A 15,037-nucleotide genomic window follows, 5' to 3' on the forward strand; every position below is an offset into this window, starting at 1 on the left:
GTTCAAGAGTATTCTTGCCAGGATTTTGCCAGCAATGGGGAGCAGAGTAATACCCCGGTAATTTCAGCAGTCTGACTGTGCTCGTTTAAAGGTAAACCAGCAGGGGAAATGAACTCAACTCAAAATAGAGATTATAAGTCAGAATAACAATTTAATAAAATAACACAATAAGTACGATTATACAGACAAACAGTTGGTTTTAACCCACAAAACCCTAATGTATAACCCAGCACCCTGGGGCATGAACAGAGTGGTGTTTGTTGGGCCCCCGGAGCCCAAAGTAAAGGGAGAGGGGAAAAACCCCTGTTGGTGAGAGTGGTGGTGCAGTCTGGTCAAGAGTGGTGGTTGCAGTTCGGTCGAGAGTGGTGATCTGCAGTCTGGTTGACAGTGGTGGTCACAGTCTGATTGAAAAGTGGTGGTTGCAGTCTGGTTGAAGAGACATCGCTGACATCACTGGCAGAGCAGTGACATCACAGGGATAGCAGTGACATCAGAGAGACAGTGGTGACATCACAGGGACAGCAGTGACATCACAGGGACAGCAGTGACATCAGAGAGACAGCGGTGACATCACAGGGACAGCAGTGACATCAAAAAGAAAGTGGTGACATCACAGACAGAGCAGTGACATCACCGGGGCAGCAGTGACATCACAGGGACATTGGTGACATCACAGAGACAGCAGTGACATCACAGGAACAGAAGTGACATCAAAAGGGACAGCAGTGACATCACAGAGACATTGGTGACATCACAGAGGCAGCAGTGACATCACAGGAACAGAAGTGACATCAAAGGGACAGCAGTGATATGACAGAGCAAGCAGTGACATCACAGAGAAATCGGTGACATCACAGGGACATCAGTGACATCACAATGACAGCAGTGACATCACAGGGACATTGATGACATCACAGGGACAGGAATGACATCACAGAGACATCGGTGACATCACAAGGACATCAGTGACATCACAAAGACAGCAGTGACGACACAGGGACAGCAGTGACATCTCAGGAACAGCAGTGACATCACAGGTACATCGGTGACATCACAGAGAAATCGGTGACATCACAGAGAGAGCAGTGATATTACAGTGAGAGCGGTGACATCACAGGGATATTGGTGACATCACAGGGACAACGATGACATCACAGAAACATCGGTGACATCACAGGGACAGCAGTGACATCACAATAACAGCAGTGACATCACAGGTACAGCAGTGACATCACAGGGACAGCGGTGACATCACAGAGACATTGGTGACATCACAGGGATAGTGCTGACATCACAGAGACAGCAGTGACATCACAGGCAGAGCAGTTACATCACAGGGAAAGCGGTGACATCACAGAGAGAGCAGTGACATCACAGAGACAGTGGTGACATCACAGAGACAGCAGTGACATCAAAGGGACAGCAGTGACATCACAGGGACACTGGTGACATCACAGGGATATCGGTGATGTCACAGGGAAGTGGTGACATCACAATGACAGCGGTGACATCACAGGGACATTGATGACATCACAGGGACAGGAATGACATCACAAAGAAATCGGTGACATCACATGGACATGGGTGACAACACAGAGACAGTGGTGACATCACAGACACATCGGTGACATCACAGTCACAGCAGTGACATCACAGGGACATCAATGACATCACAGAGAAAGCGGCGAAATCACAGGGACAGCGATGACATCAGAGGGACAGCACTGACATCACAGAGACATCAGTGGCATCACAGAGAAAGCGGTGACATCACAGAGACATCGGTGACATCACAGGGACAGCAGTGACATCACAGAGACAGCGGTGACATCACAGAGAAAGCGGTGACATCACAGAGAAAGCAGTGACATCACAGAGACAACAGTGACATCACAGGGTCAGCAGTGACATCACAATGACAGCAGTGACATCAGAGAGACAGAGGTGACATCACAGGGACATCGATGACGTCACAGAGACACCAGCAACATCACAATAACAGCAGTGACGTCACAGGGACAGCTGTGACATCCCAGGGACAGGAGTGACATCACAGAGACAGCGATGACATCACAGAGACATCGATGACATCACAGGGACATCAGTGACATCACCAGGACAGCAGTGACATCACAGGGACATTGGTGACATCACAGAGACAGCGGTGACATCACAGAGACAGTGGTGAAATCACAGAGACAGTGGTGAAATCACAGAGACATCGATGACATCACATATACATCGGTGACATCACAGAGACAGCAGTGACATCACAGGGATATCAGTGAAATCAAAGGGACATCCGTGACTTCAAAGGTACAGCGGTGACATGACAGGCACAGTAGTGACATCACAGAGACAGCAGTGACTTCACAGGCACAGCAGTGACATCACAGGGACATTGGTGACATCACAAAGACAGCAGTGACATCACAGGGACAGCCATGACATCACAGGGACATGAGTGACATCACAGACACAGCAGTGACATCACAGAGACAACGGTGACATCACAGGAACAGCAGTGACCTCACAGTCACAGCAGTGACATCACAGGGACAGCAGTGACATCACAAAGACTGCAGTGACATCACAGGGACAGGAGTGATCTCACAGGGACATCGGTGACATCACAGAGACAATGGTGACATCACAGGGATAGCGGTGACATCACAGTCACAGCAGTGACATCACAGGCACAGCAGTGACATCACAGGGGCACCAGTGACATCACAGGCACAGCAGTGACATCACAGGGACAGCAGTGACTGTTACGACCCGCCCCAGGAAAAAGGCGAGGGGGTAACTCAGGTTTTATCAATAATTCCCTTGGGGTGGATTAAAGTGAAACGACACTAAATAATCGGTGTCTGAAAACATATTGACAAGGTTTATTTTAACAATTCTGTATCAACAGGTGTGCCAGCATTTTGGGGGCTGTCATATAACAAGGCCAACATTTCGGGGGAGGAGAAAAATGCATTGGGGAGAGAAAGACGGGGTAAGAGTAAGGGAGAGCAAGAAAAAAGAAAAGATAAGAGTGGTAAAAACATAAATAGTCACCGCCCACTGGATCCAGCCATGTAAAAGGAATGGTCTGGATCCGCAGGCGGTGGGGGGAGAAGAAAGAAGGAAAAATCCCCCCCAAACCCCCAAAGTCACCAGTCAGTATCCATATCCTTTGCACCTCCCCAAGGCGGGGAGTTGTTTCCATAGGGGGGTGTCCCCCTTTTTGGCGCGGAGTTCATGTGGAGGGCGTGGTAAACTCAGCTCTTCCCGCCTTTTGGGGGCTTGACATCTTCTGCACTGGAGGAGGGGGATGGGCCCAGTTGCCCATCAGAAAGTCAAAAGCCTGCAGAAGTCTCTTAGAATGCATAAATCATTAACTGTTCCAGTCTCTGACACCCCCCAAAGTGTGGGTGGGGCTGGAGTGGGGGGTCCCGGCTGGGCCCGAGGCCACGGGGAGGGGCTGCGGCCGCCGGCGGCTCAGGAGCTCTGTGGGGAGAGAAAAGGGGGTGAGAGTGGGGTGGGGGGCAGAGCGAGCACAGAGGCTGTGGGCAAGGGGGGGACAAAACCGCCGAGGACCCTCCCTTTATCTTCTCCCACAGGTAGAAGCCGAGCCCTAGCGCCAGGAAGACCAAGCCCAAGACGAAGCCCCCGACCCCCACCAGGATCTTGCTGCGGACGGTGTCCGGTGGCATCTCTGGGGGGAGCCGGGGGGGTCAGCACCCCCAAAACCTCCTCCCACGCACCACCCGGTACCCCACAGAGCCCGGCCCGCTCTCCCCCAGCCCACCCGGAGGTCCCTGAAACCTTTTCCCAGTCCCTTCCCAGCCCCTTTAGGGATCCCACCAAGCCCCTCCCAGCCCCCTTAGGACCGTCCAACCCTCTCCCAGCACCCCCCAAACTCCCTCCCAGTCGCCCCCAGTTGCCCCCCCGGTGCTGGGGGGGCCGGGCCGTACCCCAGTGCCGGCTGAGGGGGTGCTCCAGGCTGACGTGCTCCACCTGGCAGCTGTAGGTGACCTCGCGCCGGGGGGGGGATTTCCAGCAGCACCAGCACCTGGCAACTCCAGTCCCCGTTGGGGACCACGTCGGTGACCACCATGTGCTCCGGCAGCTCCTGCCCATCCTGGAACCACCTCACCTGCACCGGCGCAGGGTAGAAATCCATCACAGAGCAGAGCAGGCGGCCGGGGCCGGGCTGGGAGCTCGACGGCACCAGCGAGATGGACACGCTGGGGGGCACTGGGAGGGACGAGGGAGACACTGGGCTGAGCTGGGGGGCACTGGGAGGGAGGGGAGAGGGCTTGGAGGGCGTTGGGAGGGACTGGGATGGCACTGGGAGGGAGTGGGAAGAGAGTGGGGGAGAAGGGGCTGGGCTGGGGGGGCACTGGGGAGAGAGTTGGGAGATGTGGGAGTGAAGTGGGAACGACTGGGAATGGACTGAGAGGGACTGGGAGTGGAGTGAGAGGGACTGGGAGTGACTGGTGTGGCCTGGGAGTGACTGGTGTGGACTGGGAGTGACTGGTGTGGACTGGGAAGGAAGCGCTCGGGCCTGGGAGGCTGAGTGGTGGGGAGGGAAGTGTTTGGTTCGGGTCTGCCTGGCAACTGGAGCGTCATCAGAGAGACGCGCTGGGATTGGCTGAGGGGCGGGAGCTCGGTGGGCCCAGCGGGGGGGAGACGCGGGGGGGGGCACTGGGATGGACTGGGATGGACTGGGATGGACTCTGAAAAACTGGAATGGACTGGGAGAGAGTAGGGGGTATTGGACGGACTGGGAGAGACTGGGATGGACTGGGAGAGACCAAAGGGCACGGGGACGGGCACAGGGAGGGCTGAGGGGTGTGGGGTGATTCCCAGGGAGGGTTTGAGGGGCTCCAGGGTCATTCCCGGGGCAGGGGCCGAGGGGACCCGCTCTGCCCCACGCTCACCTCTGCGGTTCACAATGAACGGGGTGGACCCCTCGTAGTTGGGCCGGCAATAGTTGTCCACCTGACCTCGTTTGTGCTCCATCCATTCCTGCAGGCTGTTCCAGTACCTGGCCTGGATCTCCCCATAGGGGGTGTCCCCCACATAGACCCCCACATCGCTGTCGAAGTGCACGTACTGCTCCCGGTTGTAGATGTACCTGTCCACGTACCTCACCCGCTCGGTGCCGTTGATAAAATGACACTCGGACTTTCCAATCTCCTGGAACACCCCTGTGTGTGCAGGACACGGGTCAGGGGGTGCCCTGTCCCCCCCCATCATCCCGCATCCCCCCACACCAGGCTGGCAGCTCAGGGGGCCACCCCGGACCCCCCTTTCCCACCCCCCTCTGCCCCATGGACGCCCCAGCACCGGCTCTTGGCTGGGGGGGAACCCCCCATCAGCCCCCCGGGCATGGACAGGGGGGTCGGGGACCCCCCCACTGCCGATCCCACCCCCCCACAGCCCCAGGGAACCGCTCCAGGGCTCCAGGGACACCCAGGGACCCCCAGGGCACCCCTCTGCCTGCTCTCCCACACCCCCTTGCCCCCCTCTCCCACCCCTTTCCCACCGTTCCCACAATCCCCAGACCCCATGCACTCACTTTTGGGGCTCCCAACACCCTCCCACTCACTCTGGGCCTTCCGACCCCCCTCCCACTCACTTTTGGGGCTCCCACCCCCTCTTTTCTCCCCTCTTTCCCCCGCTTTCACACCCAACCCTCCTTTCCACCCCCCCGCTCACCCGACAGCTCCTCGCCCGCAGCCGGGGGGGCTCCCAGCACCACCAGCACCGCCAGCACGGCCCCAGCTCCCCGCACACGCTCCATGCCCAGCGCCGGACAGCTGCTGACAGCCCAAAACCAGCCGGGCGGCGCCGTTTTGGGGGGTTTGGGGCGCGCTGGGCTTGGCTGAGGGCGCAGGTGGGGCCCTTTTTTCGAGGCGTCTTCCCGGCGACTGATGAGTCATCAGCGCGGCGCGCTGGGATTGGGCGCGGGCGGCGTGGGCGCTTTGGGATTGGCTGAGGGCCGTTGGGGACCCCGGCGGCAGGCCCGGGGCTGGGGGGGGTCCAAGGTGGGTTTTGGGGGGTCCCGAATTCCTGGAGATGGCATTTAAGGTGATCTGGATGCGTTGGAATCAGTTTCTGGGTGGCCGCGGGTGCCCAATAACCCCCCTCTTCCCGGGATTTTGGGAGTCCGGGAGTGCCCAAACCCCCCTGTTCTCAGGAGTTTTAGGGTCTGGGAGTGTCCTAACCCCTCTTTCCCAATGTTTTGGGGTCTGGGAGTGACCAAACCCCTCTGTTCCCACAATTCTGTGGGTCTGGGGATGCCAAAACCCCCCTGTTCTCCCTATTTTTGGGGTCTGGGAGCACCTAAAGCCCATTTTTCAGGGATGTTTGGGGTCTGATAGAGCCTCAAACCCCCCCGTTCATGAGGGTTTAGGAGGCTGACATTTGTCCAAACCCCCCTTTCCCTGGATTTTGTGGGTCTGAGAGTGCCCAAACCCCCTGTTCCGAGGATTTTGGAGGTCTGAGAGTGCCCAACCCCCCCAGTTCCCAGGATTTTGTGGGTCTGAGAGTGCCCAAACCCCCCCGTTCCCAGGATTTTGATGGAGTCTGGGACTGTCCAAGCCCCTCTTTTCCAATAGTTTGGGCTCTGGGAGTGCCCCAACCCCCCTGTCCCTGGGATTTTTATGATGTAGGAGAGCCCATACCCATGTGTTCCAAAAGTTTTGTGGGTCTGAATGTCCCCAACTCACCTGTTTCCGTGCTTTTTAGATGCTGATGGTGCCCAAACTGCTCTTTTATAAGATTTGAGGAACTGGGAGTGCCCAACTCCCTCGTTCACACAAATTTAGGGGCCTAGGAGTAAATAACACCCTCTTTTCCAGGATTTGGTGGTTCTGGGACATCCCAAACCCCCCCTGTACCTGGTTTATTGGGAGACTGTCATTTCCCAAACCCCCCTGTTCCCAGGATTTTCAGAGTCTGGGTGTGTCCAAACCACCTTTATCCAGGATTTTACAGGTCTGGGAGTGCCCAAACCCCCCTGTTCACAGGAGTTTTAGGATCTGGAAGTGTCCTAACCCCTCTATTCCAATATTTTGGGGTCTGTAAGTGCCCCAAAAACCTTGTTCCTGTGACTTTTAGGGTCCAGGAGAACCCATACTCCCATGTTCTCAAGACTTTTGTGGTCTCAGTGTTCCCAACCTGGTTGTTCCCACAATTTTGGGGGTCTGGGAGTGACCCAAACCATCTTTTTTCACAATTTTGGGTTTCTGGGAGAACCTAAACCTCCGTTTTCCAGGATTTTTTGAGACTGGGAACCCCCAAACACACATTCCTGGGTTATTGGGAAGGTGACATTGCCCAAACCCCCCTGTTCAAAGGATTTTCAGAGTCTGGGTGTGTCCCAACCTCCCTGTTCCCGGGTTTTTGGGGGGCTGACCTGTCCCAAACCCCCCTGTTCCCAGGATTTCTGGAGTCTGGGTGTGTCCAAGCCCCTCTTTTCCAATTTCTTTTGTGTCTGGGAGTGCCCCAACCCCCCGGTTCCTGGGATTTTTAGGCTCTGGATGTGTCCAAACCACCTTTCTCTAGGATTCTGTGGATCTGGCAGTGCCCAAACCCCCCCGTTCACAGGATTTTCAGAGCCCCCCCCCACTTCTCCCCAACACCCAGGACTGCACAGCACTGAGAAGCTTTACTGGGAACACTGGGAACAGCTGGTTAGTGTGGAAAGAAATGCAGGGAAGGGGGGAACAGGCGACCCCCCCAAATGAGCACAGGGTTTGGGGGGTCCCGGCTGGGCCCGAGGCCACGGGGAGGGGCTGCGGCCGCCGGCGGCTCAGGAGCTCTGTGGGGAGAGAAAAGGGGGTGAGAGCAAAGGGGCTGGGGGGACAGGGGGGGCCCAGAGGCTGTGGGAGAGCAAGGGGGGGGACACGAACCCCATTTGGGGACCCCCCTTTACCTTCTCCCGCAGGTAGAAGCCGAGCCCCAGCGTCAGGAAGACCAAGCCCAAGACGAAGCCCCCGACCCCCACCAGGATCTTGCTGCGGACGGTGTCCGGTGGCATCTCTGGGGGGAGCCGGGGGGGTCAGCACCCCCAAAACCTCCTCCCACGCACCCCCCGGCACCCCACAGAGCCCAGCCTGCTCTCCCCCAGCCCACCCGGGGGTCCCTGAAACCTCCTGCCAGTCCCTTCCCAGTCCCTGCAGGGATCCCACGCAGCCCCTCCCAGACCCTTTAGGACCCTCCAACACCCCTCCTATCACCCCCAGCACCCACCAAACTCCCTCCCAGTTGCCCTGGGACACTGGGCTGAGCTGGGGGGCACTGGGAGGGAGGGCAGAGGGCTTGGAGGACATTGGGAGGGACTGGGATGGCAGTGGGAGGGACTGGGAATAGAGTGGGGGAGAAGGGGATGGGCTGGGGGGGGCACTGGGGAGAGAGTTGGGAGATGTGGGAGTGAAGTGAGAACGACTGGGAACGGATCGAGAGGGTCTGGAAGTGACTGGGAAGGACTGGGATGGACTACTCTGGACTGGGAAGGAAGTGATCCGGCCTGGGAGGCTGAGTGGTGGTGAGGGAAGTCTTTGGTTTGGGTCTGCCTGGCAACTGGAGCGTCATCAGAGAGACGCGCTGGGATTGGCTGAGAGGCGTGAGCACGGTGGCCCCATCGGGGTAGAGACGGGGGGGGCACTGGGAGAGACTGGAATGGACTGGAATGGACTGGGAAGAACTGGGAGGGGGCAAAAGGCCACGGGACGGGCACAGGGAGGGCTGAGGGGTCTGGGGTGATTCCCAGGGAGGGTTTGAGGGGCTCCAGGGACATTCCTGGGGCAGGGCCCGAGGCGACCCGCTCTGCCCCACGCTCACCTCTCCTCTCCACGGGGAACGGGGTGTACAGCTTGTAGTTTTGAGGGCAGCACGTGTCCACCAGAGACCGTGCATACTCCAGCCATTCCTGGTCGCTGTTCCATTTCTTGGCAAACTTCTCCCCGTACGGGGTGTCCCCCACAAACACCCCCACATCGCTGTCGAAGTGCACGTACTGCTCCCGGTTGTAGATTTTCCTCAGAACGTTCCTCACCCGCTCGGTGCCGTTGATGAAGTGACACTCGAACTTTAACATCTCCTGAAACACCCCTGTGTGTGCAGGACACAGGACAGGGGGTGCCCCGTGCCCCCCATCATCCCCCAAGCCCCCACAGCAGGCTGGGAGCTCAGGGGGACACCCCGGACCCCCCTTTCCCACCCCCCTCTGCCCCACGGACGCCCCAGCACTGGCTCTTGGCTGGGGGGGAACCCCCCATCAGCCCCCCGGGGACAGACAGGGAGGTTGGGGACCCCCCAATGCGGATCCCACCCCCCAGAGCACCAGGGAACCGCTCCAGGGCTCAAGGGACACCCAGGAACCCCCAGGGCACCCCTCTGCCTGCTCTCCCACAGCCCCTTGTCCCCCTCTCCCACCCCTTTCCCACCGGTACCACAATCTCCAGACCCCCCCAACCTCACTTTGGGGCTCCCACCCACCTCCCACTCACTCCGGGCCTTCCAACCCCCCTCCCACTCACTTTTGGGGCTCCCAACCCCTCTTTTCTCCCCTCTTTCCCCCCCTTTCCCACCCGACTCCCTTCCCGCCCCCCCCCGCTCACCCGACAGCTCCTCGCCCGCAGCCGGGGGGGCTCCCAGCACCACCAGCACCGCCAGCACGGCCCCAGCTCCCCGCACACGCTCCATGCCCAGCGCCGGACAGCTGCTGACAGCCCCAAACCAGCCGGGCGGCGCCGTTTTGGGGGGTTTGGGGCGCGCTGGGCTTGGCTGAGGGCGCAGTTGGGGCCCTTTTTTCGAGGCGTCTTCCCGGCGACTGATGAGTCATCAGCGCGGCGCGCTGGGATTGGGCGCGGGCGGCGTGGGCGCTTCGGGATTGGCTGAGGGCCGTTGGGGGCCCCCGCGGCAGCCCCGGGGCTGGGGGGTTCGGGGGGGTCCGTGGGCTGCGCGGGAGGGGGGAGCTCAGGGCCCACCAAAAATGCCCAGTCAAAGCTCCCAAAGCTCAGGGAACCCCAAAACCGGCCACCCAGGGCTCCCACAGATCAGGGGAACCTCAAACAGAGGATCAAGTTGTCCCGGAGCTCAGAGTTGCCCCAAACAAGAGGGAGATGGGGGGCTGAGGATGCCCAATCCCCCTTTTCCCAGCATTTTTGGTTGTACTGGGTCTTAGTTCAACAAGATTACAACTTAGAAATTAAAAGACTTGAGGTGGAAGTGTGGAAAAGAAACAGCTCCAACCCACCCCATCCTGGGAGACACAGATGGGAATGGGGGGGACACTGGGAAACAATTCCAACACCTCTTTTCAAACCTCTGACACCTGCTTCCCAGACATTCCCAAAGAAAGGGTTTCCCGTGGCCTCAAGCGAGGGACCAACCTTTGTATTGAACCAACTCCTGGAGAGACACGTTCCCATCCCTGTCCCCATTCCCATTCCTGGGGTTCCCATCCCTGTCCCCATTCCCATTCCTGGGGTTCCCATCCCTCTCCCCATTCCCATTCCTGGGGTTCCCATCCCTGTTCCCATTCCCACTTCCTGCTGTGCCAACCTGCTCCCAGTGTCCCCGTTCCTGTCCCCAATATCCCTATCCTGGTCTCCCATGTCCCCATTCCCATTCCCGGTGTCCCAATTCCCATTCCTGGTGACTCCAACCTGCTCCCAATGTCCCCATTTCCATTCCTGGAGTTCCCATTCCTGGTGTCCCCAACCTGCTCCCAGTGTCCCCATCCCTGTCCCCAATGTCCCCATCCCAGTCCCCCCTGTCCCCATTCCTATTCCTGGTTCCCACAGAGGAACTGCCGGATGCCGGAGGAGGGAACGAGGATTTATTGCCCAAAGCAGGAGATTTTCACACCCAAATTAAAGCCTCAGGAATAATTGTGGTCCTGGGTTTCACACGGGAAAAAGCAGGAAGTTGATCCATCGGGAAGAGCCGCAGGGGGGCCGGGGTGGGTGGGAGCAGCGGGATGAGCTCTGCCAGCAGCTCCTGCCTTTCCGCAGGGAGAGGGAAGGGGCGGATCCAGCTCCAGGATCGCTCAGGCCGTGATTCCTGCTGGGATGAGAGTGGGGAAAGGAGTCACCATGTCCCTGTTCCCATCCCAGGGGATGGAGCCGGCTGTGGAGCCCAGGGAGAGAAGGAACTGCTCTGGATTCCCTCCTGATCCCGCTCTGTCCATCCCACCCCAATCCCACTCCATCCTTCCCACCCCAATCCCACTCCAGAATCCAACCCTGATCCCAGTCCACAATTCCACCTGAGCCCACTCTGGAATCCTGCCCTGAGCTGGAATCCCCTTCCAATCCCACTCCAGCCATTAGGCCCCCATTCCCCTCTGGAATCCCGGCCTCCATCCTGGGATCCCTGCCCAGAGGATCTGGATCCACACACGCTGCTGGGACTCACTGGTGGGCGCGGGGTCGTATCCATTCCCCTCCCTCTTCCCTATGGAAAGAAAGCGGGATCAGCACCCGTGGCACAGGATCCCCGGAATGCTGCCGGGCGGATCCGTGCCCCTTCCCGACCCCCATCCCGGGAGTTACCGGATCGGAGCTTCCAGACACCGACTCCCAGGAGGCCGATGATGATGATGATGGCAGCGATGATGGACACAGTGTCCTAGTTAGAACAGCTGGGACCGATTCCTCACTGGATGGGTGTAGCCCAAAACTGTGGATTCTCTGTCCTTCCATGCCATTTTCCCAGGAACTGTTGTCAGGAGAGGCCTGCGAGGTGGGGGGGATGTCCTGAGCACCCTCATACCCTTTTATGGACTGAGCATCCTCATAGCCTTTTATGGAGTTGCCCGCTCTGAGGGAAGAACTAAGCATCCTTTTATGGAATTGCCCGCTGTGAGGGGAGGACTGGGCATTCCTGCCTGAACTGGAGAATATATAAACCTGGAGTTTCAGAACCCTTTTACCACTCGTGGGATCCAGAGGAGGACTGCAGCTCACCGCTCTCAACCAGCCTGAGACCACCCCCCTCAACTGGACTGCAATCACCACTTCTGACCAGACTGCAACAGCTCTCCCACCAGCAGGTCTTTCCCTCTCCCTTTACTTTGGACTCGGGGGGGGCCCAAGGAACAGCACTTTGTTCATGGTCCAGAGTGCTGGGTTCTACATTTGGGTTTTGTGGATTAAAACCAATTGCTTGTCTGTATAATCAGACTTATTGGGCAAGGGGGGCCCAAGGGGGGCCCAAGGGGGGCCCAAGGGGGGCCCAAGGGGGCTGGGCCAGGGGGGGAAGGGCTGCAGGGGGTGGATCCCGGAGGAGGAAACTCGCCAAAAGCGGCGGCCCAGCCGAGGGAGGAGCCGAGCGGGAGCACAAAGAAGAGCAGCCCAAAGGTCCTGGCGGTGGCTCCGCAATGGCGGGGGGGGCAAGAGCGGTTTGGGGGCCCCCCGTGAGAGCCGGGGGGGAACCCCGGTAGCCGCGGAGTGGGGAGAGCGGAGAGGGGCGATCCCGGAGCTGGGGGACCCCCAGAATGCTGGAGGGGGGGGAGCAGAGAGGGAGCGCCAGGCCCCTTAAGCGGGGGTCCTGGAGAGGGGGAAGGCCTTGGAGTGTGGAGAGGAGGGGGGGCCTTGAGGCGGGGTGGGAGCCGAGAGCGCCAAGAGGTTTGCGAGGGTGGGAGGCGAGAGAGGAGGGCCGGCCAGCCCCGGGAGGCAGAGTGGGGAGAAGTGAGCCCTGGGACCCCCCTGGCAACACTCAAGGGGACCCTGGCGAGTGGGAACCCCCCGGAGCCGCGGGACCCCCGGCATCCCGGAGAAGGGGGACCCCCAATGCAGGCAGAAGTGCCATCAGGCCAGACAGGGGGAACCCCGCAAACCCCAGAGAGCAGGGAGGGGGAACTCCTGGGAGGGGTTTTTGGGTTGAATGTTGGTGTTTTGGGGGTTTTTATGGACACAAGATACCCGGTGAGTCCTAGAGCTGGACTTGGGCAGGAGGAACCCCCAAGGCAACGCGCTCACCCCTTGTTTTTCCCCCCCAGCAGGATTTCTGCTTCCCAAAGCTTGGTCAGATGGAGGAGGAGGCTGCGAGGAAGAGGAAGATGCCGCGGGCCCCCCAGGCAGGTGAGGAGGAAGTCAGTGCCCCTTTGGGTCGGTCTTTTGTGACCATCCTGCCGGGGCCGGAGTTGGGGGGATGTCCTTGGGCTTCCCTGTGGGCCGGAGGTAAATCCCCTGCGTGTCCTTGTTGCTTCCTGCCCCAGGCCCCGAGGTGAGGCCGGAGAGCGCGGAGGACAAATCCCGGCGGCAGAGCCTGGTGGGAGAGGCCGTTTTGAAGGGCTCCCCGGTGCAGGAAGGCAGCGGGGAGGAAAAGGGCCGGAGATGCCCCCGCAGGAGGGGCTCCAAAGCCATCCCAGGGGGCTGTGAGGAGGAAAGAGCCAGCGTGTGCCGGGAAGGCGGCCGGAGCTTGAGGCGGAGCTGCGAGCTGGTGGTCCCTGAGCAGCCTCCCAGCAGGGAAAAGGCCTTCAGGTGTTTGGAATGTGGGAAGAGCTTCAGCAAGAGATCCGACCTCCTGAGGCACCAGCACATCCACACTGGGGAACGGCCCTATACGTGTGGGGAGTGTGGGAAGAGCTTCAATCAGAGCTCCCACCTACTCCGACACCAGATGATCCACAGTGGAGAACGGCCCTACACGTGTGGGGAGTGTGGGAAGAGCTTCAGCCAGAACACCACCCTCCTCACCCACCTGCACATCCACAGTGGGGAAAGGCCCTACATGTGTGAGGAGTGTGGGAAGAGCTTCACTCAGATCTCCACCCTGCTCCGACACCAGATGATCCACAGTGGGGAAAGGCCCTACATGTGTGGGGAATGTGGGAAGAGCTTCACTCACATCTCCAACCTGCTCCGACACCAGATGATCCACAGTGGGGAAAGGCCCTACACGTGTGGGGAGTGTGGGAAGAGCTTCACTCGGAGCTCCCACCTGCTCCGACACCAGATGATCCACAGTGGGGAAGGCCCTACACGTGTGCAGAGTGTGGGAAGAACTTCAGGGACAGCTCCAGCCTTTGCAAACACCGTTGCATCCACACCAGGGAATGGCCCTACAAGTGCTTGGAATGTGGGAAGAGCTTCAGCACAAGCACCAAGCTGCTCAGCCCCCAGCACATCCACACTGGGGAACAGCCCTACACGTGTAGGGAATGTGGGACAGCTCCACCCTCTACACCCACCGTCGCCTCCACATCAGGGAGAGGCCCTACAACTGTCGGGATTGTGGGAAGAGCTTCAGGCAGAGCTCTTCCTTGACCTCCCACCAACGGACCCACCAGTAATGGAAGCCCCGAGTGCCCCGATTGCGGGAAGAGCTTCGGCCGCTGCTCCAACTCCATCAGCCATGGGAGGACCCGCGTTGGATGATCCACAGGGACCCCCGTTGGGCACAGACCTGGTGTGGTGGTTTAATGGTAAACCAGCAGGGGAAATGTCAGCGGTGACACCTGGAATGGGATGGAACACCTGGAAAGGGAATGAGAATGCCTGCAATGGGAATGGAGACATAAAGAATGGGATTGGGACAATAGCAATGGGATGGGAACACCAGGAATGGAAATGGGAAGACCTGGAATTGGAATGGGGACATTGGGAACAGACTGGGGACACTAGGAATGGGAATGGGGGCAGAAGGAATGGGAATGGGGACACGTGGAATGGGGAGGGAACACCTGGAATGGGAATGGAGACACCTGGAATGGGAACACCTGGAATGGAAATGGGGACACCAGGAATGGAAATGGGGACACCAGGAATGGAAATGGGAACACCTGGAATTGGAATGGAGACACCTGGAATGGGAACACCTGGAACGGGAATGGAGACACCTGGAATGGGAATGGGGACACCAGGAATGGAAATGGGAACACCTGGAACTGAAATGCAGACACCTGGAATGGGAACACCTGGAATGGGAATGGGGACACCAGGAATGGAAATGGGAACACCTGGAATTGAAATGCAGACACCTGGAATGGGAACACCTGGAATTGGAATGGAGACAACTGGAATGGGAA

General features: G+C 58.9%; 2 protein-coding genes and 1 long non-coding RNA gene across 3 annotated transcripts; all 3 read right to left on the reverse strand.

Moving 5' to 3' along the window:
- Positions 1-3,575: 3,575 nt before the first annotated feature.
- LOC120322468 (class II histocompatibility antigen, B-L beta chain-like) lies at positions 3,576-5,797 on the reverse strand (the record flags this gene model as incomplete). Its single annotated transcript, XM_039378448.1, is given in 5 exon segments — positions 3,576-3,703; positions 3,963-4,041; positions 4,043-4,245; positions 4,932-5,201; positions 5,713-5,797. Coding segments are annotated over 5 exon segments (765 nt in total), but the record flags the coding sequence as incomplete, so codon positions are not given.
- A 1,987-nt stretch (positions 5,798-7,784) lies between these two features.
- Positions 7,785-9,645, reverse strand: LOC113985294 (class II histocompatibility antigen, B-L beta chain-like; the record flags this gene model as incomplete). The annotated part of the gene is made up of 4 exons (XM_039378449.1): positions 7,785-7,819; positions 7,934-8,040; positions 8,842-9,111; positions 9,621-9,645. Coding segments are annotated over 4 exons (411 nt in total), but the record flags the coding sequence as incomplete, so codon positions are not given.
- Positions 9,646-10,844: 1,199 nt separating this feature from the next.
- On the reverse strand, positions 10,845-11,620 carry LOC113985295. The gene is made up of 3 exons (XR_003539786.2): positions 11,559-11,620; positions 11,422-11,460; positions 10,845-11,070 (listed from the first exon to the last, which is right to left on the reverse strand). It is a non-coding gene; the product is annotated as an uncharacterized LOC113985295 (long non-coding RNA).
- Between the last annotated feature and the right edge of the window lie 3,417 nt (positions 11,621-15,037).

This window comes from Pipra filicauda, unplaced genomic scaffold (assembly GCF_003945595.2).
Source record: "Pipra filicauda isolate LSUMZ 115617 unplaced genomic scaffold, ASM394559v2 scaffold1393_size15037_pilon, whole genome shotgun sequence".
NCBI classification, from domain to species: Eukaryota; Metazoa; Chordata; class Aves; order Passeriformes; family Pipridae; genus Pipra; species Pipra filicauda.